Raw genomic sequence first — 26,078 nt, 5'->3', positions numbered from 1 at the left:
CTCTTCCTGTTCTCTCCCTGCCCCTCCCCCTGCCCAGGCAGCACAGAAAGCTGATTGTAAGCAGATTCCTGGCCTAGTGCTGGGCAGAAATGGCTGCAAGAGGCCTAGGACTCAGCTGGGCTGTAGGTGCCTCTCTTTTCCCTGCTTGGAGACAAGCTCACTGGGAAGCCAGGGGACGCCTAAAGCCTGAGTACGACGCCGTGGTGATAGGAGCAGGTAACCAGGCTGTGCTGGAGCTGAGGAGTGGCCCTGCTCCAAGCCCGGTGGGGCGGGGGTGGGGGTAAGGAGAGAGTGTGCATTCCCAAGCCCCACCTCTCCCTCTCCTTTGGCCACAAGCTGGCCAGGGTTTGGGCCAGAAGAGCATGGAGGGCGGGTGGGGCAGGAGAGTGGAAAGCCCACTTAGTCTGTGAGCAGGCACCAAGGTTGTGGGGCTGGCTCGGCCATCAACTTGCTGTGGAGTCTGGGGCAGACTCTTGCCCTCTCTGGGCTTGGGTGTTCCCTTCTAGAATGACCAGGGAAGAATAGGTGAGCTCAGGGGGGTCCATATATCTCCTAGCAAAATTAGCTAGTTGGCACCACATTCTTGGAAAGCATATGGTGCACAAGGGTTGGAAAGAAAGAGCCTTGGGAAAACAGACCCATGAAATCCAGTCACGCCAAGTGCCCTGACTTCTGGTCGCCACCACCTCACCACTAAGACCATACCCCAAGGAAACTGGAAGGTTCTGTAAAGGGGGGTTAGGAAAAAATAGAACTGAGTCGCACACCTGCGGAGCCTGACAGCCCCTGTTGCCTGGCATATCTGCTGCACTTCGCTGAACCCCAGGCTACAGAGTGTCTGATTCTGTCACGTGATTGTGTGAAACCATGGGACCGGGGCCTGGACAAGGTTGGCTTTGCTCAGAGCCTTCTATTCAACACTCCCCAGGGGCCTCAAATAGCAACTTCTGACATTCTCTGCCACTGGGTTTAGACAGACAATGGCGGGATCGAAAGAAGATGCTCATCACACAGCTTTAAAGCTTCATTCTGTTCTGACGTATCTTCATTTTTGTATGTTCTAAGAGCAGTCGTGGCCAGTAAATGTTTAACGGTTGCCTCTTCAGGAAAAAATGTATGCAAACATATATACATAAATTTATAAATACTGAAATGAAAGAAGCATAGCACACAATTTTACAAATAAGATACACAGTGCTCTAAATTCCAGGTGGCCAACTGGTTCTTCCCAAATTTCTGGGATTTTTGCTACACTTAGCAGCAACCTTCTGGTTCCTACTGACACATAAGGCTAGTTCCAAAGGGAATGTTTGACCTTTTCATTGACTTTAAAGAGTAGAACCCATGAGAAGCAACAAATGTACATCTGAACTTCACTTGTTCAGTGATGGGAGAGATTTTGCTCAAATAGATCATGTTTTTCCCGTTCTGGGAGAATACTTTCTTAATTCTTCGTGATTATTCATGACGGAACAGTAAGGGACGCAGCACACGGGTTTCATCTGCATCATTAGCCTTTTCTCCATCACTTTCGTAACTCTAACCCTCAACAAAGCAATACATAGAGCCACGATATGTAATGTTCGCTGACTTTCATGGTGCAGATACCTCCACCATAGCCTTCTTCAAGCTACCACCGTGACGCAGTTGCGTGTGAATTTGGGAAAGAGTCACAGCAGCATGCTAGGCCACAGCACAGCCTGCTGACGGCTGCTCAGAGGTAAAGAACCACAAGAGCACAGGTAATTGTGACATGTAGTAAAATGATGTCAGGAAGTTGACAAGTTTTGACTATTTATTACCTTTGTTTACAATTTATTTCATTGTAAGTTTATATAATTTAAATTTTAGCAATGGCTGTGTTTGACGACTGTCACAAACCTCCTGGTGGGGGAAGCCAGCTGCGGACCTCACTGATGGGACTCAGTAAATGTCAGTGCTCCCCCTGCCCCTTTTCTGCCCTTGGTGGCAGCACACCCCTGCTGTCTGCTGGCAGGAGGGTTGACTCCAGGTCACCAGATGCCTGGGTGAATTGCCCACACGTGTGTGAGTCTCAGGTGTGAGTTTTTGCTTGACATTGTTTCTTTAATTGCTAAGCATAAAGGGAAGCCCCGTTTAAGGGCATTTGGGGACCAAGTGAGGAACAGAGTGGCATCTTCCGAGAGAAGGGTTATTTCTGCTCCCTGAAGTCACATCGCTACCTGGGAGCTACCTTGAAGATGACCCTGATTATCACTTGACTAAATATGCCTAAGAATGACCCAAGGAGCTTGTTAAAAATGTAGTTCCTGGGCCTCGTCTCTGGTGATTAGGATTCAGCAGAAGTCAGCACATCCAACCAGAATTTGGGGTGGGCCTGATGTGGGGGCTGCTGGCCATGTTTGGAAGCCTGCATCCAGAGCAGCTCCTTTCGGGATCCCCAGGTGCCTGGCTGTCTAAGGATCCCTGCGGTCAGGCTGGAGGTTATCAGAGCCTGCGGCTTAAGACCTCCTCACAGGGCAAGGAGAGGTCACCAGAAGCCACAAGAGGGCCCAGGCAGGACTGGGGATGGACTAGTGGAGGAAAGAGGCTGGGCTCTTGGAATCTTGACCTTTGTCTGTTGGTGCATCTGTGGGCTCACGTGTGGTGATTGAATTGGACCAAGTTGCCTGGAAGCCTTTATTCATTTTCTGAGATTTATGATCAGCACTATTTAAGAGACAAATAGCTACCATTTATTGTGGGTTTCCGAGGGTCAGGTGCTTTACATATATTACTGGTTATTCTCCCTGCAACACTGCAAGAAGCCCAAAGCTCATGGCAGGTTGGAATGACCCTCTGAGTGCCATATTCTGTAAATAGCAAAAACCAGGTTGAGCCCAGGACAGTCTGCCTTTAATTTGCCATATATATTGGAGGGCAGAGCTTTTCAAACTGCAGGTGCAACCCATTCATGAATCCCATCCAGCATATTTTTTAAATCTTCTTAAGAAGGCTTTCAAAATATATAAAAATAGTATATTAACTCATCTTTCTACATGAAATATAATCAAATAGATTTATCAGCTTCATCACATGATGAGTTCATACTGTTCATGAAACTTTTGTTTCTGTTAAATACATTACATGTGGGTTGTGTGCCAAATCACAGTGTAAAATGCACTTCCTCCTGTGGCTCCTGGTCAAAGAGAGTTGAAAAGCTCTGTTTTAGAGATTCCTTTAATGGAAGAGAAGTTGGCTCAATGACCTCTCAAATTCTGGGAGTCTCTATGTGGAAAGTGTAAAACAAAATCAGCTCAGCCATGAAGAAATCCATCATGTGGGTCATTGCCGCCTCCTATTTATGGGTGTTTGTCAAATTAATGGCTGAACATTTTATTTGAGTGAACGCCGGGTTCAGGCTGGTGCTCAGAGAACGTAGTCTTCTACTGACATCCCCGAAGACTCAAGTGACCTTCTGTCACCAAGGAGAAATGTGTGTCGAGTGTTCCAGACAAGGCCTGGCCCCACTGCCTGAAAACAACCAGGCCTGTCCTCTGCCCAAAAAGGGATTCTCCCTCAGCAGCTGCGTGCTATCCTTAAAGTGGGGGGAGAAGCAGCACTCCCAGCTCACTGGCTTTGCTTGGCCAATTGCATCAGAATGACCTGGGGGCTTGTGGGAAATCTGTCCCAGGGCCCCGCCTTCACTCTGCTGAGCAGACTCTGGGGAGGGGTTCTCAGGTGATCCTGAAGCTTCCGGAAGCAGGAGAGACTCTTGCTACCAGTGGGTCTTGTGTGCAGCATGGGATCCCAAGTCAAGTTTAGGGGTCCTAACCCAGGGGCAGCCCTCCTAAGACTTTTGGAAAGAAACTTAAGCATATACATATAAGATAGCAAAGTTCACCCAACCAGCTGGCATGCCTCCAGCACACATTGAAGCTCTCTGTGTTCAGTTACTTCATTTTGAACCGTTCCCATCTTATTTCAAAACATTGGTGATTGACAAAGGCAAACCCATATGACTAAGGCCTTCTGGGGCACTACAGTGAACCACACCTGGGGAGAACAAACCACGTTTGACAGCAGCCGGCCACATACCCAGCACGCACCTGGATGGCTGGTGATTCCACACCAGACAAGGAGGTCTTGTCTGCATGCCAGCATACCGGCCATTCCCCCCTTCTGTCCCTGGCACGGGAGTTGTGACGCTCCCTCACCAGTCACTTGCTCGTCCCCAGGTGCTGGGAAGCCCAGCAATGCAAGGCTTCGTGAGATAGCTTTTGTCTGATGCCTGTGGATTTCTCCTCGCCCCTCACTCCAGCATGGAGCCACTGGCCAGGCCAGGGTGACAGGACATTTTTTGAGCCAGGACAAGAACCAAGGTTTTCTGACTCCCCACAGACCAGGTGTTTTATGGCATCAAGCTAGATGCTGTTGCAACATCCAAGTCTCTGCTACCTCCCCAGGATCTTCACGAGCATGGAGACAGGGATGGGTGACCACATTCTTCAAGGCCTAGGTCTGTCTGCTTACTGACCACCGCTGCTCTCCTCCTCTTTCCCTTGTCTCATTGCAGGACACAACGGGCTGGTGGCTGTGAGTACCTCCCCCTCTGCCCCACTGCACTGGCCCCTGGACATGAGGTTGTCAGCCGGAATGTGAGGAAGCCAGCAGGGTGTGGACCACGGGAGACATGGGAGGCAGGCTAGTCTCTCCTCTCCCAGGTGCTGATCAGTGGCTGTCAAATGGATTTCTGCAGTAGTTAAGGAGGGTATCAGGGTTTCCCTTTCTTCTCTCCATAAGGTATGTGCATTTCCTCATGACTTTGAGAGAGTCAGGGAGCTTTCAGAAGCAAGATGATGAAGAGGTGGGAGCGTATGTAACTGACATAGACTGGTAGATATGTCAGAGCCTGGGGACCTGAGGCCGGGTGGGCCCTCTGACTGCAGATGACTGGGCAGTCCTATGTATACAGCACCTTTGCTCCCCAGCTAGGTCTTGGCCATGTGCCACCCTGAAGTCTCCAGCAGTCACACGGCCCCAGGTATGCCCTGGAGACAGCGAGGAAGCCAGGCTAGCAGAAGAAGCAGGGCCCTGGCCCCAACACCACTGGCTTCTAGGTCCAAAGCTGAGCCAGGTCAGGCTATCCTAAGGCTATGCTTCTCAAACTCTGGTCCCTGTACCCCTAGGAAGCCACAGCGTGTGCCAGAGGTATTCGCAAGACAAGCATGGAACATCTTTCTAAAGCAGAGGCAGCTCTAGAACATCAATACAGGAGGACTTAGCAATGCTGGGGAGAGGGGGCTGGGAGACTGGCATGGAATCTTAATCCTTTCCCTGACATATTAGTTTTACTTGAATGTGTTACAGGGAGTGCTATGTAACTCAACTGATCAGTAATTTAAAACATTGATTTTATGTTAATATGAACATGGGCTCGTCCCCCAGCTCTGCCACTTTCTATCTGTGAAGGTCAAGGCAAGTCATAGACTCTCTGAGCCACAGTAAAATGAGAATAAAAACGTCCAGTCTCTCAGAGTTGCCATAAAGCAAGCAGACGACGTGCCTTGAGGCTCAGCCACACAAAGCCTCACAGATTGGGACTCTTGTTATTGGAGGTCCCCAGCCCAAGGGAGGCTGGTGTCAGTGCCCTCCAGCCGAAGACACACCCAGGCACAGCCCTGTCATTCAGGGAGGTGGGTGGTGACTGGCTTTGGGGGGCTGGGGGCATGCACACCTTGGAGACCACAAGGCAGCTCAGGAAGAGGGGGCTAAGAAGAGCTTATTCTAGGATTTGAACTCTGATTGGATAATTTGAGGGACAAAGGAGGGGTCTGCTCTAGATGGGATACTGTCAGAACGTGGGAACACCCCTGTGACTGGCATCTGGATAAATCTTATCTATGGGGATGGGGACCAGTAGGAGGAAAGGGTAACTGGTAAGGAAGCGACAGCCTCTCATTTTGGCCAAGAGGTGGGGGTTGGGAGTATTGGGTATCTTGTGGGTGACCCAGAGCCCTTGTTTCATGTTGGTACTTAGACAAACTTGTGAGATGGGCTTGCTCTGTCCCATTTATCACAGTCTCAGTCTGAGGCTGCCATTCCATGAGGCTGCTCAGGCGTGATGGGGGAACAGTATGGTTTACAGCCGAGGGCCAGGCGGCTTCCCAATGCCAGGGCGGCCTGTTTTCTTCCTCACTGAGACGTGTCAGGAGTATAGATCCCGAGTCCAGACCACCTGGCTTCAATTCCCAACACCTCTACTCCATGAGCCTGAGCCAAGCTATTGACCTCCTTGGGCCTCAGTTTCTTCATCTGTGAAATGGGGAGAATCACAGTGCCCACCTCTAGGGTTGTGGGGTGGATTAAATGGAGTGATACACTTGCAGTGTCTGGCACAGAATCGTTGCCAAGTGAACTTTTAAAAAGAAGCCTCCTGAGTTACACCATCTCTGTTGCTACCTTGGTGGGGATGGTGGTGGGAAGACCAGCACTGCAGGTCTGTAGGCTCAGAGCCAGTTGATTTCCCACTAAGTGTTAGGAAAAGTGTCCCCTGCTCACCCCCCAAATAAAGCTGTGCTATGATCGTAGCTTCCTCTGTTGAGCACGTCCTGTGTGTCAGGGATCAGTGCATGAAGCAAGCCAGGGGGGTATTATTATCATCAGGCCTATGTTTGTGCTCAAGGAAACCAAAGCTGGATGGATTAGGTACTGAGGCTGCTGGGGCAGAAAGAGGAAGCAGAGCCTGGGTGGCCTGGCTGAGCGATCACTGGGCAAGCCCATGTGCTGCCTCTGTGCTTCTGAGGAGATGAGGCTCACCCTCACCTAGCGGAGATGGGCACCCTGGGCAGGGCTGGGCAGGGTGCAATATGACTTCCCAGAGCCACCCAGCCCATGCAGGAGGGAAGGTCACCTTTAGCTGGGACATGGAGGCGGGATCAGTCCTGTTGCATCTTGCAAGACATCTGGGAAAGTGGGAATTTACAGAGGAAGCAAGGGGAATGACATTCCCAGAGGCGGGAATAGCATGAGCCAAGGGGTCGCACGCTGGCCCTGTAGCGAGGACCCCGAGCTGGCAGGTCGGCCCCAGGGGTGAAGGGAGGGCCCTGTGTACCCCCCAGGCGGCGTACTTGCAGAGACTGGGGGTGAACACGGCCGTCTTCGAGAGACGCCCAGTGATCGGGGGTGCAGCTGTCACCGAGGAGATCATCCCAGGTGAGCCCTGAGAGGTGGTGTGGGGTGGCAGAGGGTGACTGGTGTGACCACCAGTGACTGTCTTTATCGGATTCCATTCCAGGGTTTAAGTTCTCCCGAGCGTCCTACCTCCTCAGCCTGCTGAGGCCACAGATTTATACCGACCTGGAGCTGAAGGTAGAGCCCACCCCCCGCCCCCGATGGCCTGAAGGTGGGGCAGAGGGCGGTTCCAGCTTCCTGACCTGGGGTGAAGCCTCCCTATTTTGCGCCCACGTGGTTCCCTGCACCTGGGGTCTCTCCTATCCAAGGGTTGGTCTACCCGCGCGCTTTCCTCGGTGCAGTCCTACAGATGAGGCTTGTCTAGCCCACCCAGTGTCTTAGAAATGGGAAATTTCACATAAACTTGGACATCTTTTGAAGAACCTTGTCAACACCAGGCCCATGTTCCTGCATGTGGCACTGGCTGGTGCCTTGCACGGGACTGGGGTTCCAGCTCTGCCCGGCCCCATCGCCTCCTGGCATCTCGCCTGGCCCTCACTGGATACCTGCCTGAACCCTCGGGCCTCTGACAAGAGCCCGATTTCTGCCCTCCTTTAGATCCTATACCATTCTCAGTCTCTTGAGCAGGAAGTTGGACCCCAGGGACTTTCAGCTCCTCTGGCTCCTGGGCTGCTTCGAGGGGATCCTGAGAACGCTCAGTGCCCCTAGACAACTCCTCTTAGTCAGCTTAACCTCGGGCCACAGGCTGACCCAACTCTGCCCCTGCCCTTTCAGGTCCTATCACCCCCACTGCCTCTTTTGTAAACTCGGTCTCCACTTAGCTTCTCCCGGCTTGGTGCCTCTGTCACCACTACTCAGAGAAAAGGGGCCTGTGTGTCATCCGTACAACAAGCTGTGAGCACATTAGCACCAACTTTGCTCTAAACTGAAAGTCTGAAATTAATAAGCTCTTCAACAACGGTCGCCTACTTAGAGAGAGAGATCATGGCCAGCCGGGCAAGACTGGATGAAAGGTAGCCAAGGCCTGGGAAAGGGTCTCTGGTCTGCAGTCCACACCAGATGATAGCTGAAGGCAGCCTGCAGACACACCCATTATACATCATGGCGATGTGGCAGGGGTGGGGGAGGGGGGTTGTGGGTAGACTCTCCTTTTGAAAAATCTAACTTCAGAAAACTCAGGATGACAGAACAGAAATTTTCGCGTGAGTATTCTCTTTACAAAAGTTACTCATTTGAAAACGGTCTTTGTCATAGGGTTCCTTTAACTAGAAAAGCCCAAGTGAATTGGGTGGATGATTTGACCTCTAACCTTGAGCTGCATTAATAGGAGCATGGTGCCCAAATCAAGGGAGAAAATAGTCCTGCTTCGTGACACACAAACTGACCCCAGGTGGAGCCTGGAACACCTTACTGAACAGGACACTGACACCCCGGAAGGCGTCTACAGCGGGGTGACTGAAGCCAGTCTAGGAATGTCCTCTTTCTAGACAACAATAAAGAACAGTTTATTTTACCAGTGTCACAACCTGGGCTACAAGCCCTAATGCTCTATCAACTGGTCTTCACCTGGGAGACAAGAATTGTTTTAGTGTTCCCATTTTATGATGAGGGAACCGAGGTCCTGGGAGGTTAAGTTCACACACTGGGCAATGATGAGAATTTGCTCCCGGAAACCTGAGGCAGAGCTCTCAAACTTGCAGGTCTGCCAGAACAACGTGGGAAACTGATGGGACCCTGGGGGACCTTGATCTGAGGGCTGATTCTGCAGGACTGTGCTGGGGCCTGGGAACCACACCCTTTGGGCCTCCCTTACCTCTGGTCCCTCGTATACACCTTGTCCCTTCCTAGCGATTTCCACCCGGGATGCTGTGCATGCTGAGAACCCTCACGGGGAAATCAGAAGAAGGGCTTTGTTCTTATAAGAGAACTGTATGATCTGAACAGATCTAATGGTGATTCAACATCCCTCTTCTGATTCTGACACCACAAGACCATCAAGAATGACAAAGATTCAATTGATGAGAAAGTCCTGAATCAGACAAAAAAAAATATTCATATTCAATTAGTTATACTTGAAATAACTCTTGGGTCCCTTATCTGGGTGGGTTATTAATTCAGGAAACATTTCTGAGCCCCTGCCCTGTGTCCCGCACTGTGAGAAGCCCTTGGGGACACTGTGGTGAGTGGGGGAGGCAAGGTTTCTGCATTTTGGGAAGGGAACTTCGGGTAGAGGTAGGTGCTGCCTGAAGAAAGGAAAACAAAACAAATGATAGTGAGGGACCAGAGGTCCAGCCTGGACTGGCATCCAGGAAAACTTCCCTGAGGAGGTGACATTTGAGTTGACATGTGGATGCTAAGAAGTCACCAGCCTGGGGCCACCTGAGCAGAGAATGTTCCAGTCAGAGAGAAGTAGAGGTGGATAGGCCCAAGGCAGAAGAAAACAGACAGTGATGGCAGAGGGGCAGCCGAGGGTGAGGGAGAGAAGGTCCAGATCGGCTGACCTAGGGCCTTGTAGGCTGTGAAGGAGGGACTGCATTTTATCCTGAGTGCCACGGGCAGAGGGAGTGGAGGGATGGAGTTTATGACTTCCTGAAAGGTCAGTCCACCTGTTGGGCAGTGTGGAATGTGGTAGAAGCATCTGTGGTCTCTGGATGGCGGTGGCTGCAGTAATTCACAGGATGGTGGCTTGGGCCGAGGGGCAGTGGAGATGGAGAGAAGTGGACAACTTCTGGAGACCTGGGGACAGTTGTGATGAAGAGACAGGAAAAGGAGAAACTAAGGATACTTCCTGGGTGAGAAGGAATTTACTAACAGGAGAAAAACCAAGCTGAAATTTCCTCCAGCTTGGATCAAATACATTTCCCCATGTTGGTGTTAGAAAGGACCCTGGAGGTCTCCCAGCTCAAACCCCTACCAAACCTTTGGACCCACCTCCATAGAATGTTCCACCCATGGAGATCCCACCATCTGGAATATCTCTGGTTTGAGGAAACATCAGCTGTAATTGTTGGAGAGGGCGTTTTCGGTTTCCTCGTGTTTTCCAGAACTTCTACTCACAGATCTCATTTCTGTCTCTGGACATGTACCTTGTCTGCAACATGGCGTTCATTTATTCAGTCTACAGAATACGTATTGATTGCACTATATCTAGGTGCTAGGGATATAGCACTGAGCAAAGGAACTATGCCCTTGAGCTCACAGAGCTGACATTCCCCCTGGGGGAGACCAGGTGACTAAGCATGCAGTTAGCCAGGGGACAGTTAGTGCTTCAGAGGCAAATAGAGCAAGACAAGGGAGCAGGAAATGCTGGGATGGTAAGGCCTTGCTGCTCAGGTGACATGTGAGCAGAGCAGTCAAAGAGGAGAGGGAGCTGGCCAAGGATCTGGGAAAGAAGACTCGAGGTGCCAAATCCATCAGGTTAAGCACATTAAATACGTACAGCTTTTGGTATGTCACTCATACCCCAATAAAGTGGGTTCAGAAGAAAAGAAGTCTTTAGTTGGAATAATGAGTCTTACTTGTGGGGCCAACTCAGGCCCCTTGTGTTTTATCTGTACCTCCACTGAAGAAGTAGATGTGCTCTTGGAAAGTTCTGTTTGCCAAATATTTGTTTGTCAAATATTTGTAAATCAAATCATATTTTAAGTGCATCGAGGGAACTTCCATTTAAAGTGACCCTGGAGTAAATGAGTCTGCAAAGTAAATAAAATTTTTTGATGTGAATAATTTATCTACCTTGTAAGTATGGATTTTCACATAACCATTGCTTTATTGTGTCTTTCTAAATTTTAATTATTTATTTCTGAAGTGGGGGCAGTTACAGACTAGTGCTGAGAGCCAGAGCTTTGGAGTCACAGAGATGTGGTTTTGAAACCCAGATCCACCTCCCAAGGTGACCTTGGATGAGTTATGTCACTGCTCTGAGCCTCTGTTGTATTCATACAATGAAGACAATATAGTTAGAGTTGTTGTGAGGTGATCGTTGTAAACCCCAGTACAGTCCTTGGCACAGACTAGCGTGGTGTGGTATGGAATTACATGGTGTGGTATGGTGTGGTGTGGTGTGGTATGGTGTGGTGTGGTATGGTGTGGTGTGGTGTGGTATGGTGTGGTGTGGTATGGTGTGGTGTGGTATGGTGTGGTGTGGTATGGTGTGGTGTGGTATGATGTGGTGTGGTATGGTGTGGTGTGGTGTGTGGTGTGGTGTGGTATGGTGCGGTGTGGTGTGGTATGGTGCGGTGTGGTGTGGTGTGGTGCGGTGTGGTGTGGTGTGGTGTGGTGTGGTGTGGTGTGTGGTGTGGTGTGGTGTGGTGTGGTGTGTGGTGTGGTGTGGTGTGGTGTGGTGTGGTGTGGTGTGAAGTGTGGTGTGGTGTGGTGTGGTATAGTGTGGTATGGTAGGGTATAGTGTGATGTGGGGTGGGGTGGCATAGCGTGGTGTGGTGTGACATGTGTGGTGTGGCATGGCCTGCAAAAGAGTGCTGGGCAAGTGCGCTTTTTATGCACTTACATTAGAAAATGTAAGAACCAGAGCCACATGCCTTGGAGAACTATATGCAGATACCTAAATTGTTGCAAACACAATCAGAGAAGGGTCAAGGGCAGAGGCCACAGATCCCTTAAAATGTTGCTTTGCTATGTGTGTCCTGCAGAAGCATGGCCTGAGGCTTCATCTTCGAAACCCCTACTCCTTCACCCCGATGCTGGAAGAAGGCACAGGCAACAAGGTGCCCAGGTCCCTTCTTCTGGGCACAGACATGGTGGAAAACCAGAAGCAGATCGCCCAGTTCTCGCGGAAAGATGCGCAGGTAAGGAAAGGGACCGGCAACGGGTCTCCTGCTCCCTTGCCAGCCTGTAGGTGGCTCCTGAAGAGAAGTGGGCCTGGTCGGAGTCATCCTAGAGCATGTCGTCCAAAGGCCACGAGGGCTTGGACAGGCCACCCCACCTGTCCTAGGAGGGCTCCAGTCTGTGGAAGCCTCTGATCTGGAGCACTTCAGAGAGAAGGAGATGGGGGACACTGGTTAAGGCCAGTGGACGCTGGAGACCCTCAAACTTATGTGTGTTCAGTATGAGGCCAATGTTCCGGTGGCGTCTGCTGGTTGAATTTCAAAAGGGAATCCACTGGTATGTACTTCTCCTATATGTGCTTTCTGTCTCTCCAGCTTTCAGGTAGAACTCCAGCTGATCATCGATATTAAAGCCCATGAAAGCTGAAAGAGAGGGATGAAGGGAGGATCAGAGACAATTATGGATAGAATGAACCGGATCAGGAATTTAGGACAAGAGAGTTGTAATAAATATTCATTGGATCTGGCATCAGTCCTCAGGCAGCCCAAGGCAAAAAATTGTCCAGAATGGCATAAGCCAGTCTGCTGGAAGGAAGGACATAGGTCTGATGGAGAACACAGTTTTCCCTTGGGATTTATTATAAGGAATTTGTTGGGTATCTTCATGTATATGAGTCATTGAATAATCTTTTAAAAATTTTTTAATGTTTATTTATTTTTGAGGGAGAGGAGGGGAGAGGCAGGGAGAGAGGGAAACACAGAATCTGAAGCTGACTCCAGAGTCTGAGCTGTCAGCACAGAGCCAGATGCAGGGCTCCAACTCACAAATGGTGAGATCATGACCTGAGCCGAGGTTGGACGCTTAACTGACTGAGCCACCCATAGCATTAACTCATGTATCATTGAGGACATTTTCATAAGAAGAACCTAGGTTAATACAATCCATGCGTGTTGCTTTTTGTGATCTATTGTTGGGTGAAACCAAGAGAACTGCAGACACACAGAATCTCTCTTCAGCCAGTGGTTTCTAGACCTGGCTGATGAGCAGAATCACTCGGGGAGCTCGCTTCTTCAAAGCGCTTCTTTTTTTGTGCGGCGGGTCAGGGACTCCTGCCTCCACCATCTCCTCCAAACCCTGACCATCTCCGATGCACCAGAGAGGATTCAGGACAAGGCCATGTCCCCGGGGCCTATAGGACAGTGGCGGAGGCCTTGCGTGCCAGTGACCACGGGAGCCCGAGGCAGATGCCACATCCCGGGGTGGAAAGTAAGGAAGCCAAATTCTGGTTTTATCTTTTCACGTTGTCACATGAAAGCCCTACCGTTGAGAAGGCTGCTAAGGCCATTTTTATCAAGCCTTCCACATAGAACTTTTCTTTTGTAACCTTATTAAAATTCCATGGATATATTCATGAGTGTAGATGAACCAAAAAGTAAAAGCTGGGGGCTGAGGATCGAGATAGGGCCCCGGTGGCCGAGACCTCCATCCCAGTGAAGGAAGGGTGGGCCTCCTAACCATCTGCTGGAACACAGGGGAAGAGACCTTACTTTTACCAGTAAGACACGGGAAGACAGGCTGCAAAAAGAAACTTTAAAGTGGTTTGATGGTTTATCTCAGAAACCACATCCTAGGATATCGCCACTTTTCTGAGGCTGACAGCTGGTCTTGGCCAGCGTAACCCCTCATCCCTGCCACCACCCTGCTGGCTTGCTCAGGATGTCTCTGACCATGTCTCTGACCTCCCCTGGTGCAGACATCAGCTCAGAAGACCCTGAACTGGGAGTAATTTGCCACAGCAGGGGCTGAGTGAGAGGCGGAGTCACGGGGGCCTGGTGAGATACAGCAGGCCACATGGGGGCGCCATGGAGGGCAGAGCACTGGGGCAACGACCTTGTGGGATTCTAAGTAATGGGGCCTTGACTCAGGGCTCTCTCTCCCAGGCCTTTCCCAAATATGAGGCGTTCATGAATCGGTTGGCATTAGCCATAGACCCTCTGCTCGATGCAGCGCCCGTGGATATGGAGGCCTTCCAGAGGGGTTCCCTGCTGCAAAGGCTCAAGTCGCTCTCCACCCTCAAACCCCTGCTGCAAGCAGGTAAGTCCAAAGGACAGGCATCGAGTATGATAAATGACCTTTGGAGAGTCGAGCCCATTTTCTTGATGATTGGACAGAGGCCTGAACCTTCTTCAGCCTGCAACTGCCATCAATTAATAGAGGCTACCCGAGCATTCTGGGGAGAAGGTCTTTGCCCAGCCTGCCCTAGAAACAGAGCCTGAGAAAAAGCTTATATGCAAGTAGTTGATTTTGAAGGGTGACCCCAAGGAATGGAGGGGTGAAACTGGAAAGATTTCCAGTGGGGGGCTCTGCAGAAGTGCATGGACAAAGTGTGTGGATACAGGGAGGGGTGAAGGGTCAGGGCCAGGAAAATCTATCACAAATGCCAAAAGTAAACACTACCTCTCAGATGACCTGTCAAAGAAGCTTCATGCGATAAAATGTATTAAGCAAGTGCTGTGTGCTAGGCACTAAGCTCGGCACTGTGGCTACACCAGCCGGAGACCATGCCCCATGCCCTCAGAGCCTGACTGCCCAGCGATGCTCTGATGGAGTGTGACTCAGCCTCAGAGCAATGGACTGGCCAAGCTGGCTACCTCCCAGGGTATGGGTTTTATAGAGCTCGAAGTAAGGGAATAAGGGACAATTTAACATTTTTCCAAAACTAATTCTAACAACTAAAATGCATTAAGTGCCTATGAATTTGCAATCACTTTACACCTCTCACTTAGTCCTCACAATAGCTCCTGGGCATATGAACTATTACTCCCATTTTACGGATAAAGAAATAGGAACAGAGATATCACAGATTGGAGTGGCTCCTTTTTGCCTATCTCAGCCCGTTTTATGGGCCTTCTCTTTCAGGTCGCATCCTGGGAGCCCAGCTGCCCCAGTATTACCAGATCCTCACGGCTCCTATTACAAAGGTGAGGGGCTCCCCAGCCTCAGGCTGGACCCCACTGTGAGGGGGACTGTCCTCCCCAGGTCCCTGTGCCCTTCTCCCTGACATTTTGCTGTCCTAGGTACTGGATCAGTGGTTTGAGTCTGAGCCTCTAAAAGCCACTCTGGCAACAGATGCTGTGATTGGAGCCATGACAAGTCCCCATACTCCAGGAAGCGGGTGAGTGCAGAGTGTGGTGGTGAGGGGTGCAGGGGGAGCAGAGTGCTAACAGCTGCCACTCACCGAGCTCTCCCAGTGAGCCAGGAGCCAGGTGCAAAGCCAAGCGCCCGCCTAACCCTCAGAGCAACATCTGAGAGCTGTGGCTCAAAGAAGGGGCCGGTCTTGCCTGAAGTCACACAGCCAGTGGTCGCAGAGCCGATTTCCAGCCCATGTTGTCTGACCCTCCAAAATCCTCCTTAGCCGCTACTCCTTACTGCTTCCCACCGTGATATCTCAACACAAACAACTTCCCACTCTCCTCCTCCTCCACTTCCTCCTTTGTTTCTCTCTCTCTCCCATTCACTCCTCTTCTCTGTCTCTCCTCTTATCTCTTCTCCTCCCACAAAGTCCCATTAGCCCTCCTCCCCCTCCCAGATCCTTTCCCTGGGTTCCAGGGCACGCACAGGCACAGACATTTTGGTGAGGGTGGGACGCTGTGGGTGGGGGCTGTGCTGACAGCCTGAGCCGAGAGGGGGTAGGCAGACACAGTGACGTCCCTGCCTATGGGATGACTTAATGAACCCCTTGTAGGAGCAGAAACAGAGGGTGCGTGTGTGTGCATATTTATGTGTGTGCCCGTGTGTGTGCCCGTGTGTGTGCCGTGTGTGTGTGTGCGTGTTGGGATAGAGGATGTTGCCAAGTGTTGGGCCATTTCCAGTGCATCAGAAGATGCAGCTAGAAGCTGTCAACGTGGCTTTTCTCTCAAAAGATGAGACCCACCCTTGGAAGTGGTTTTTCCACACACACTAAGCCAGCTCCGAATTCCCCAGGGCCATGGAAAAAGGGGGTTGGCAGCGGTTGCCATACTTCGGCCAACTCTGTGATCCGCCAGCCAGTTTGGGATCTTCCAGCTGGGGCCTCCTGTCCTTTTCTCTGTGGGTCTCCAGGAGGTCTAGCTACTGCCCAGTTTGTGTAGTGTGCCTTTAAGTCATTTGTTTCTCCATTAATTCTTTCAGTCAATATTGATGGAGCACTTCCCTGTGCCAGGTGCTGGGGCCAGGTAGTAAATGGAGCTGAAATCCTAACAGGAGAGGTAGACACAGAGCAAGTGATGGTTCCGGAATTCTGTGAGGGTTAGGATGGGGGTCAAGCAGGGGCGCAACGCTGTCCAGAGTCGGAGAAGGTCTCCAGGAGGAAGGCATGTTTAATCTGAGACTCTCAGGACAGGAGGAATTAGGTAAACAGACACGAGGGAGGAAGGGCTTCTGGACTGCTGGAACAGCACGTGCAGAGACGCAGGGGGCCGAGCACGGACGATGTGGGGGCTTGCTTCGGCAGGAGTGTGGGCTGCATGGGGGAGCCTGCTGAAGGAGGAGGCTGGAGCCTGGAGGCCATTTTCAGAGATTGGCCATTATCCTGAAAGCAACACCAAGTTAGCAAAGGAGGCAAAGGAGAGAAGCGACAGGACTCAGCTAGGCTTTGAGATCAGGCTCCAAGTCTGCAGGGAAGAAAGGGTGGGAGAAAGTGTCCAACTAGAAGAACATCAGTACAGCCGCTTAGGGGTGAAGGGAGAGGCCTGGACCAGGGAAGAGGCCTCAGGGAGCGAGAACTGGAAAATTCTTTGGGAGGCAGGGTGGATGGCCTCTGATTGCATGGAGGCCGTGAAGCCCTGGTGGGAGTCACAACTGGCCCTCAGCCATCTGTGGGAAACGGGAGCTGCCATCACCCAGATGGGACAGTGAAGGAGCAGCAGGCTGGGGAATGGGGAAAAGAGATGGGTTTAGCTGCCTGCCGAAAACCCCACCCAGATGGGGGTCTCTGGGTAGCTGGCGCTCAGGAAAGAGGTAGAGCTGCAGGTTTGGGGTTCACCGCAGCGTGGCTGGGGCTAAAGTTCTGCACACAGACACGTTTGAGTGGGGAGAGAATGTAAGGTGTGAGGCAAAAGGCTCTTACAAGAGCCTAGAGCCCACTTAAAGGCTGATGGGAAAGGCAGCATGTGGTCAGGGAGAGGCTAATAGCAGAAAGAAAGGTCTATTTGCAGCTAGAGCTCAGGGATTAAATCCCACCTCCAACCACTTGATCCCAGTGGTCTGTCCTCAGGTATGTGCTGCTACATCACGTGATGGGGGACCTGGAGGGAATGCAAGGGGCCTGGGGCTACGTCCAGGGTGGCATGGGTGCCCTCTCTGATGCCATCGCAAGATCAGCCACCGCACACGGAGCAAGCGTCTTCACCGAAAAGGTGAATGTCCCTCCTACCCCTACCCTGATTATTTGCAAGAATCTCAGTACAGAACAAAACGTCAAATTCAGAAGCTTCCTCATTTTACTGACACAAAGTGGGGCTGGAATCAAGGGGCTAAGTTTATGTAGCCTGTTAATGGCTGGGCAGTGGCAGCCAGGCCCCAGTTCTTCTGACCAGCCCCTTTGAATTCTCTGGCCCCTAACCCCGTTTGGGTTGAGCCTTTTCATTGGAGTGGGTGGGCTAAGGCTTCACCACTTTGCTGCAGAGCCTGGCAGGGTGGCTTCAGGCTGAGGAAGCTGGCAGTGCCCGGGGGCAGCACAGACAGCAGCAGTCCCCCAAGATCCAGCTGTATTTTCCTTCCTGGGGGGCTCCCGGGGCCTCACTCTGGTGCGCTCTAGACAGTGGCTGAAGTGCGGGTGAGCAGCGAAGGGCGCGTCCAAGGAGTGGTGCTGCAAGACGGCTCGGAGGTGAGGAGCAAAGTGGTGCTGTCCAATGCATCCCCACAAGCCACCTTCCTGAAGCTGACACCACAGGTGAGGCCTGGGAGGTGGAAGCAAGATGTCCGCCAACATGGGGGGTGTTGGTCAAGGGAGCCAGGACTGCATGAGGATGGGAGAGACAGGCACCGGGTCTCTCTGCACTGGGGGAAGCCATCCTTCTCTCCCTTACCCAACGGGCAGGCAGCAAACAGGGAAGAAGCCTCACGGGTGGGAAGGAAGTTCGGGGGGAATGAGGTGACCTAGGCCATGCAGCTGGCGATTAGCAGAGCCAGAGCTAGAACCCGGGTCCAACTTTACCCTACTACCCTGATTCCCCCTCTAACCAACACTAATTCTACCATCCGTGTCAATTACCTATGGCCACATCAAAGCTGTAGGAAACAAACACTCAGCTTCTGGGCATATATTAAGAATACTGATTTAGCACACAGAACTGGAGAATTCAGTTGAATTTGACCGAGTTCAGCCACTCTGGCCTTGCTCACGCACCTTCCCTCGGCCGTGGGAATTAGTGGGCCCTGTTCCTCTTGGCTGGCCTCACTCATGTGCCCAGGCTGGCTGGCTGGGGCTAGTCCAGGACGATTTCTGCTGGAGGGCCCAGGCTGACTAGCTGTGCTCCATGTGTCCTTCATCCTTCAGCGTAAGTCCAGGCATGTTCTCAGGGTCTGGCAGAAGACAGAAGTAAGTAAGCTCACTCATGCAGGTGCTGTTCAGGCTTCTATCTGCATCCCCCTTGCTAACATCCACCTTGCCCCAAGCCCAGAGTTACAGTGAGAGGATGTTACAGAGGTGCGTGCGTCTAGGGAGGGGTGAGGATTGGGGGAAATTTTTGCAACTGAGCACAGCTTCCCCATCACCAGAAGGTATGATAATATGAGTATGGAGGTCCCAACCACTCTTGGGACTATGTGGGGGTACAAGATACCACTTTTTCTGAGTGATTCCACTAAGAAAATTCAACAAACAACAGTTCAAAAGCACCTTGTCAAGACAATTCTCAGATAATCACGATTTCCAGGAGCTTGGAGACCTGAGGAGGAAAGGAGCCCACTGGCCATATCCAAAGCAGGAGTTCGTGTGGGCTATTTACATTCCTCCGGCAGAGCTCAAAGGAAGAAGTGGTTAGCGTTAAGCTGGAGGGAATCCAGAAGGACTTCACAGAGGAGGTGCTTTGGCTGAGCTCTGAAGGATGGAGGGGATTTCTGGCAGCAGCGGTTGAGGGACCATCCTGAACAAAGGAAGAAGGTGGCCTCCTCGGGGCCTCAACCATCCCCAGGCTTTTTCATGGAACCTTCTTCCAGGAATGGCTTCCTGAGGAGTTCGTGGACAAGATCTCCCGACTAGACACCCAGTCACCTGTTACCAAGATCAACGGTAAGAGGCGCACCAGACTGCAGAGCTGTCTCTTCTGACATTACCTGAGTGAGAAATTTCCAAGTCCGGGAAGAACTGATCTACATCGTCACCTCTATTCCCTGACCTCCAGCCCCCTAGAGGTCACTTTCATACTTTTTCTTTCCAGTTCACCGCATGGGTGAGCAGGGTTATGGGTAGAGAAAGAGGATCCTGGGGGCCGAGGGCATAGGCCTTTGGGCCCTCATCCTCCTCCTTGGCCCATCAGTGGCTGTCGACAGGCTGCCTGACTTCCTGGCAGCCCCCAATGCTCCCGGGGGCCAGCCACTGCCCCATCACCAGTGCTCCATCCACCTGAACTGCGAAGACACCCTCCTCCTCCACCGGGCCTTCGAAGATGCCATGGATGGCCTGCCTTCCCACAGGTGGGTGGGCGCTGGGGTTCAGTCCCCTGTTACAATCTTACACACATGGGCCGGGTGTGTGTAGACACGACAAGGACTGCCTCTTCCTCCTGGTGTTGGACATTCACAGTGTCTCAGAATCTGCCTAAATCCATACTTAAGTCTAAGGATAGGAAGTACATCTGAGACAAGACACCTGTGGGCCAGGGCAGGTAAGGAGTAAAGGGTAGGACACGGTTCAGCCAAGTGTCACGGATTCGCAGGAGGGGCAAAGGACTGCAGAGAAAGCAGCCCTGGCATTGGGGAAGAGTTGCAGGAAATGCTTTCTGGGTATATGAGTCAGAGAAGGGGTTTCTCTGACTCGGCAGCCCCCTCAGTGGGCGCGCACTCACCCGATTCCCCTGCTGCATGGTCTCTTGTCTCTGACGAGATGCTTTCATGCAAAGCTTCTAAAAGCATTTCCTACCTCCCACCACAGCTGTCTCTCCCTCCTTCTGGGAACAGACAGGGGTCTTACAGGAGCAGTGTCTCTCCCTACTGTCAACTTCCACCATAGCTTGTTGAAAACCTACTCTGGGCAGGACTCTGTTAAGTATGGGTTGGTGACTTAGAGGTCGGGCAGGGGCATGAAACAGACCCAGAGCTTATCATAAGTCAGGCATATAAATATTTATAGCATGAGGTAAAGAGGACACGTGCCCTGCGAGAAGGGTAGAAGGCAATGTCCATTCATTCATTCATAAATATTTTGAAGCCCCTACTCTGTACCAGGCTTAGTCCAGGAACCTGGGCACAGAGCAGCAAGCAAAGTCAGCATGGCCTCTGGCCTCAGGTCACTGACCTTCTGTTGTGGAAGACAAGGCAATCAATGAATATGCACTGATAATATGGAGAAAATAGGTCAGAGGAGGGGTGGTTGCTAGTCTTTATAAGAAAGTCAAGAAAGAAAGGCATCTCTGATAGCATGGCATTTGAGCAGAGACCCAAAGGAACTAACTGGGAATAAAAATCTTATAAATATCCGAGGAAGAACATCCAGGTAGAAGGCAGGTCAGGTGCAAAGGCCCCAGGGCAGGAGTGGAGCGCTGTGTGGGAGGCACAGGGATGCGGCCAGAGAGGCGCAAGAATGAGAACCTGGGAGTGAAGGGAAGAGGTGGGGTATCCTGCTGGCCCGTGGCAGCCACTCCTGGCTTTTACTTCAGGAAAGTTTGTGCAGAGCATGACTTACATTTTGGAAAGACCCCTCTGGCCACTGTTTGGAGGAAGAAAAAAAAAAAAAAAAGCATCTGTTGCAGTTGGTTACTATTGCAGAATCCAAGGGACAGAGACATGTGGCCTGGACCAGGGTAGGGGTGGTAGAAGTGAAAAGCAGTGGCCAGATAGGGGCACCTGGGTGGCTCAGTCAGTTAAGTATCCAACTTTGGCTCAGGTCAGGATCTCACAGTTCATGCGTTCCAGCCCTGCGTTGGGCTCTGTACTGACAGCTCAGAGCCCGGAGCTTGCTTCAGATTCTGTGTCTCCCTCTCCCTGTCCCTCCCCTGCTCACTCTCTGTCTCTCTATGTCTCAAAAATAAATAAAACATTAAAAATTTTTAAAAAAGAAGTAACCAGATACTGGGTATTTGAAGGTGAAGCTGACAGCATTAGCTGCTGGACAGGAAGCGAGGTGTGAGCAAGAAAGAGGAGCCACTGGAAGGTGGTGGTTGTCTTTACGAAGAAGGGGAAGCTGGTGTGTCTGGGGAGGAGCAGGCGTTAGGCATTCGGGGTGGGGCAGGTGACTGTGGAGCTGCCTAGCGGTCAACCAGGCTCAGAAGACACACTGTAAGTGAGGGATGCAGGGGAAAGGCCATTTCACGTGGTCACATGTGGAGATGAGAGGGAAAGTGTGCCCCAAGTAGACAGGGTGTTATTAGCAGGTGAGGGGGGGGAGGCCGTTCAGGGTTCTGTCTGGCGGCCGCAGCCCCGGCGGCTCTGACTCCCCTGGCCGCTCAGAGAAAGGCGATGGGACAGGAGCTACCTGAGCACCTGCCGCCCTAGGCCTGGCCCCTCTCCTCATTCGTTCGTGCTGCCTGCTGGGCCCTGGACACCTGAGAGGCTGGGCAGAGCCCAGGGGGTAGTGGAGGAAGGTGGGGCAAGCACCCATTGAGAGGGAGGCTAAAGGGGACCGGAGGCCCTGGGGCAGGGGGTGGGGAGGCTGGGGAGGGACTGGGAGCACCTCTGGAGCTGTCTGGACTATCCCTGGGGGGCACGGAGCCCATGCAGGCAAGCAACGGCCACAGCCTCAGCCTCACAGAGACAGCGGCCTTGGGGCCACGTCATCCCAGGCCTTCCTTCATTATGTCCCTGTCAGCTCAGAGACGCTCCCAGCCCTTCCCTTGGGGCAGCTGCTGTTCTTCACACCCGACCCTCACCCCTCCCCCGCGTGGCAGGCCTCTGATCGAGCTCTGCATCCCTTCCTCGCTGGACCCCACCCTGGCTCCCGCCGGCTGCCACGTCGTCTCGCTCTTCACGCAGTACACCCCCTACACGCTGGCTGGGGGCAAGGTGTGGGATGAGCAGGAGAGAAACGCTTATGCGGACAAAGGTAAAGAGGGCCGGACCGTCCTGTCTCCAGAGCCGCGGGCCGTGCAGCCCCAACGCACCCCTCTCCTCCTGACTGCGCATTCAGGATTAGCCATGGCGGGTCCTGTCCCAAAGGGAGACAGGTACCCAAGGGAACCCCAAGTCAACACAGGGAGTGCCTGCTAGGGTCTGGCACTGGGCTAGGAAAGCCTAACAGACACGGTTCCGGTCCTTACGTTGCTCACAGTCCAGTTAGGATTTGGGGGGACTAATAGAGGAACCAATCTTACAACACAACTTACGCTGTGAATCGAAGGAGGAAGGTACACGCCAGAGAGACAAGGAGAGCTTTCCCAAGGAAGGGACATCTGAGCTGGGTTTTAAAGGAAGAATAGGAGCTGGCCAGGTAGTAATGGGTATTCCAAGCTAAGAAACAACTTGAGCAGAGCAAGGAGGTGAAGACAGCTTCGCATATACACGGGAGACAAGTAACTTTGTGTTTAGGGCTGGTGTGAGCGGGTGGGAAAGTGGGGTGGGCCCAGAGGCCTTTGTAATGAATTATTTATTGCCCCTGGACTCTTTATGTATTTTTTGCTTATTGAGATATAACTTGCATATGATAAAAATAGACCCATTTTAAGTGTGTAGTTTAATGAACTTTCATACATTTGCCAAGTTGTACAACACAGCGCCCCCTCTTCTTCTTCCTCACACCGTCTCGTTTCTCTGCCGTCCTGTGCTCAGTGTTTGACTGCATCGAGGCCTACGCCCCTGGCTTCAAGGGCTCTGTGGTGGGCAGGGACATCCTCACACCACCTGATCTGGAGAGAATTTTTGGGCTTCCTGGAGGGGTGAGTATAAGACTGGGCGTCCCTCATCACATTCCTCCCCTTGCACCCCCACTCCCTGCACCCCCACTCCCTGGCACCCCCACTTGGTCTTATCTTGTCCCTCCACACCCAGCCTGTATCAGGAAAAGAGGATGTTGCAGACACCACGGTGGAGAGCGGACAGAGAAGTGGTCAGACCCAGGGAGCGGGGAAGTGTGAGATCAGACAGAAGAGACAGTGCCTACTGAGAAGGTCACCAGGATGTCCCCAGTCTGGACACCCATGGCCGCCTCTCCCATCTGGCTTTCTTCAGAGGGAGCTCCCCTCTTAAGGCAGCAAATCCTTGGACTTTCCTCTCCGATTTATCAAAGCCTTGTTGAGACTGAAGGCAAACGGACCAGTTAGGAGGCCAGGTCCATACTGCAGCCACCAGCTTCCTGTGGCTCTTGGTGGTTTCCAGAGGGTGAGGCCACAGTGAGGCGGGCTGTACACAAAGAACACCCACCAGCCTGCAAAGGCTTAGGACAAAAAAAAAAAAAAAAAGGAATACATCTCATTAATAATTTTTGTATTGATCCCATGTTGAAGTGATAGTGTTTTAGCTTTATTAGGTCCAATAAAATATACTAATGACATTCATTTCACCCATTTCTTTTTAAACTTTAATGTGGCTCCTAGAAAATAAAAATTGCATATGTGGCTCATGGCATGTTTTTATTGGCCAGCGCTGGTCCAGAACTAAAGTGGAGGAGGCCAGGCAGTGGGAAGGGAACAGAGTGGATGGGTGCGGGAGGCACAGGGCAGGCTGAACTAAGAATTCTCCGTATAATGTGTTCAGGGCAGAGGTGACGTGGAGGGTCCACCTGGAGGCCCAGGCAGGGAAGGTGATGTCGCCCACTGAGGCAGGGAATGTGGGAGAGTGGAGACTTGGTAGGTGGCGGAGGATGAGCCCAGCTTGGGACACGCTGACAGGGTCCAGCAGTTGTCGATCTTCTTGTCCAGACCTGCCCCCTCCTCCCCCCACCCCTACAGCTTCCCAGCTGCTCGGACCCCAGCCAGGAGAGCAGAATTAAGCTTGAGTCCCCTGTCCCTTGTCTGCCATTTACTGTGACTCTGATGGAGCTTGGACCCCTAGGGCCCAGGCTCAGGTGGGTGTCTTGGCCAAGGAAACATGAGCCGGCTGCCAAAATAAGTCAAATCCTCCATTTCTCAAATGGAATGAGGAGGATTTGTAGACCTCGGCAAGACACATAACATCTCCCTCCTCCTTCCCCCTCACACTCTGAAGGTGCTCCTCACCTTTCTTTCCTCCTGATAAATCCCTCTGGGAAACTCCATCTCCAGCCTGAGGACCGCAACTGTCCTCTCTCTTCCCTCCCCTTTATACCTCATAAGAATCCAAGAAAACATGCTGGAAGGAAAAGAACCTTCCTTGGAGAAGGGGAGGGGAAGAAACCTGCAAAGGCTGTGAAGACCATAACACTCGTATGTTAACAACTGTGGCCCTCCCTCCTGCAGAACATATTCCACTGTGCCATGACCCTGGACCAGCTCTACTTCGCCCGCCCTGCACCCCTGCACTCCAGCTACCGCTGTCCTCTGCGGGGCCTGTATCTCTGTGGGAGCGGTGCCCACCCCGGTGAGTGACGTGGGTCCCCTTCCCTGTGTGGGCTGTGGGGGCTGGCTGGACGGCAGAAGCTTGCTGAAAGGGGGACGGACAAGGGAGGCAGGGAGAGACGGAGAGGAGCAAGGAACTCCCATGAGAACAGACCATCCCCCATATTGGGGATTCTCAGCGCATAGGAAACAGGCAGGGGAGGAAGGGGGCCTCTGACAGCTGGTCACAGCCTCAGGGTAGCTCCCACCTCCTCCCCACAAGGTTTGAGAATATGTCCCAGAGGCAGCTCTCCAAATGCCAGCTTTGGCTATGAAAGACCCATGTCCCTGAATTCCCCCTCCAGATGTCAGACCAGTAAGGACTGGTAACATTACATTTCTCAATTTAAAAATTCTTCCCTGCATCTATTCCAAGCCCCGCTGACCTTGCCAGGGCTGCCTTCCCCTATGGACATGCCCCAGGGAGCTCTGTGCTTCCGCCACTTGCCCCTCGAACCCTTAGTCCAGCGCTTTGGTTTCACATGCTGAGGGTCTCCATTCAGCACATCGACTTTCAGGCTGAGGGGGGCAGGTGCTTGGACTGTGTGCCGGGCCCCCTGCCCAGAGCTCTGATGCAGGAAGCCTGGAGGCGAGCCCAGAATCTGTCTTAATAGTCGTCCCAGTTCTGATGGCCACGTCCCCAGCACCGCCCTGCAGGCGCCGATGCTCTGCTTCCTTTATGGCTTCCCCAAGCCCCGGGCCCCATCCACTACCTGGGGACGGTCGTGAGCACCACATAGGTTCATGGGGGACTCCCTTCCAGGAGGAGGCGTCATGGGAGCCGCGGGACGCAATGCAGCGCATGTTGTCTTCAGAGACCTCAAGAGCATGTGACCTTGAACCAACTCTGACCCAGGAAAAAGAATCCACCCTTGAGATTTTAAGTCCCTATTGGGTCAGCTTCCCAGCATACGGCTGGAGGCAGACAAGCCCTCCTGCTCAAGGCACTATTTTAGGAGAAACTTACAGGTTACTTTTGATACTTGTTAACCTGGTGCCCATGTCTTTATGAATGAGCTAGTTCTGTGTTATTAAAACAATGTTTTATATAAATAGTTTGCGTTTTTCTATATATTACTATATATTTTGTATGTTTTAGTAGATGCAGATATAGAGATGATATAGACATAGACATAGCCACCTCATTATTTAATCTCACTCAACTCAGATTTTTCATCTGTAAAGGATTTGCTTTAAAAATCAAATAGGGCAATAGGTCATACTTTAGTCGGGTATCTGACACACACCATAAACATTCAGTGCATGGACGTGGGCCGGCTGCTAGCATTGTCGGTGAAGATACTATTGTCATTTTTGTGTTCTGTGGGAGGTGCTCTTTTCAATATTCTTTCTTTAACTGAGCACCTAGAACTGAAAGCAGCCTGCTGAAGCAGTGTGACCAGGGCTGAGCAGAGTGATCTTCGGGTCCCCCTGAGC

The 26,078-nt window shown here is 51.9% G+C and overlaps 1 protein-coding gene across 2 annotated transcripts; it reads left to right on the top strand.

Moving 5' to 3' along the window:
* Nucleotides 1-89: 89 nt before the first annotated feature.
* PYROXD2 (pyridine nucleotide-disulphide oxidoreductase domain 2) lies at nucleotides 90-25,689 on the top strand. Of its 2 annotated transcripts, XM_039221215.1 has the most exons (16): nucleotides 90-216; nucleotides 4,535-4,554; nucleotides 7,080-7,173; nucleotides 7,256-7,329; nucleotides 11,802-11,957; nucleotides 13,878-14,031; nucleotides 14,857-14,918; nucleotides 15,015-15,112; nucleotides 17,192-17,333; nucleotides 17,735-17,869; nucleotides 19,138-19,210; nucleotides 19,458-19,614; nucleotides 22,023-22,177; nucleotides 22,900-23,006; nucleotides 24,504-24,624; nucleotides 25,405-25,689. In XM_039221215.1, the coding sequence occupies exons 1-16, from the start codon at nucleotides 90-92 to the stop codon at nucleotides 25,473-25,475; spliced, it is 1,746 nt and encodes a 581-aa protein (XP_039077146.1). In that variant the 3' UTR covers nucleotides 25,476-25,689. The 2 variants fall into 2 exon arrangements, with proteins under 2 accessions (XP_039077146.1, XP_039077145.1); XM_039221214.1 differs by lacking the exons at nucleotides 24,504-24,624; nucleotides 25,405-25,689 and adding an exon at nucleotides 23,119-23,350.
* Nucleotides 25,690-26,078: the final 389 nt, after the last annotated feature.

Source organism: Hyaena hyaena, unplaced genomic scaffold (assembly GCF_003009895.1).
Source record: "Hyaena hyaena isolate Hyena2069 unplaced genomic scaffold, ASM300989v1 scaffold_964, whole genome shotgun sequence".
NCBI classification, from domain to species: Eukaryota; Metazoa; Chordata; class Mammalia; order Carnivora; family Hyaenidae; genus Hyaena; species Hyaena hyaena.
Note: the sequence above shows the minus strand (reverse complement) of the source record. Positions and strands in the feature narration are given on the sequence as shown.

Bases quoted from the DNA above. Each gene is read 5' to 3' on its own strand.
- PYROXD2 (XM_039221214.1), top strand. From the start codon at position 90: ATGGCTGCAAGAGGCCTAGGACTCAGCTGGGCTGTAGGTGCCTCTCTT. The intron at 217-4,534 runs GTAACCAGGCTG...GTCTCATTGCAG, and splicing joins CGCCGTGGTGATAGGAGCAG to GACACAACGGGCTGGTGGCT. The intron at 17,334-17,734 runs GTGAATGTCCCT...GGTGCGCTCTAG, and splicing joins CAAGCGTCTTCACCGAAAAG to ACAGTGGCTGAAGTGCGGGT.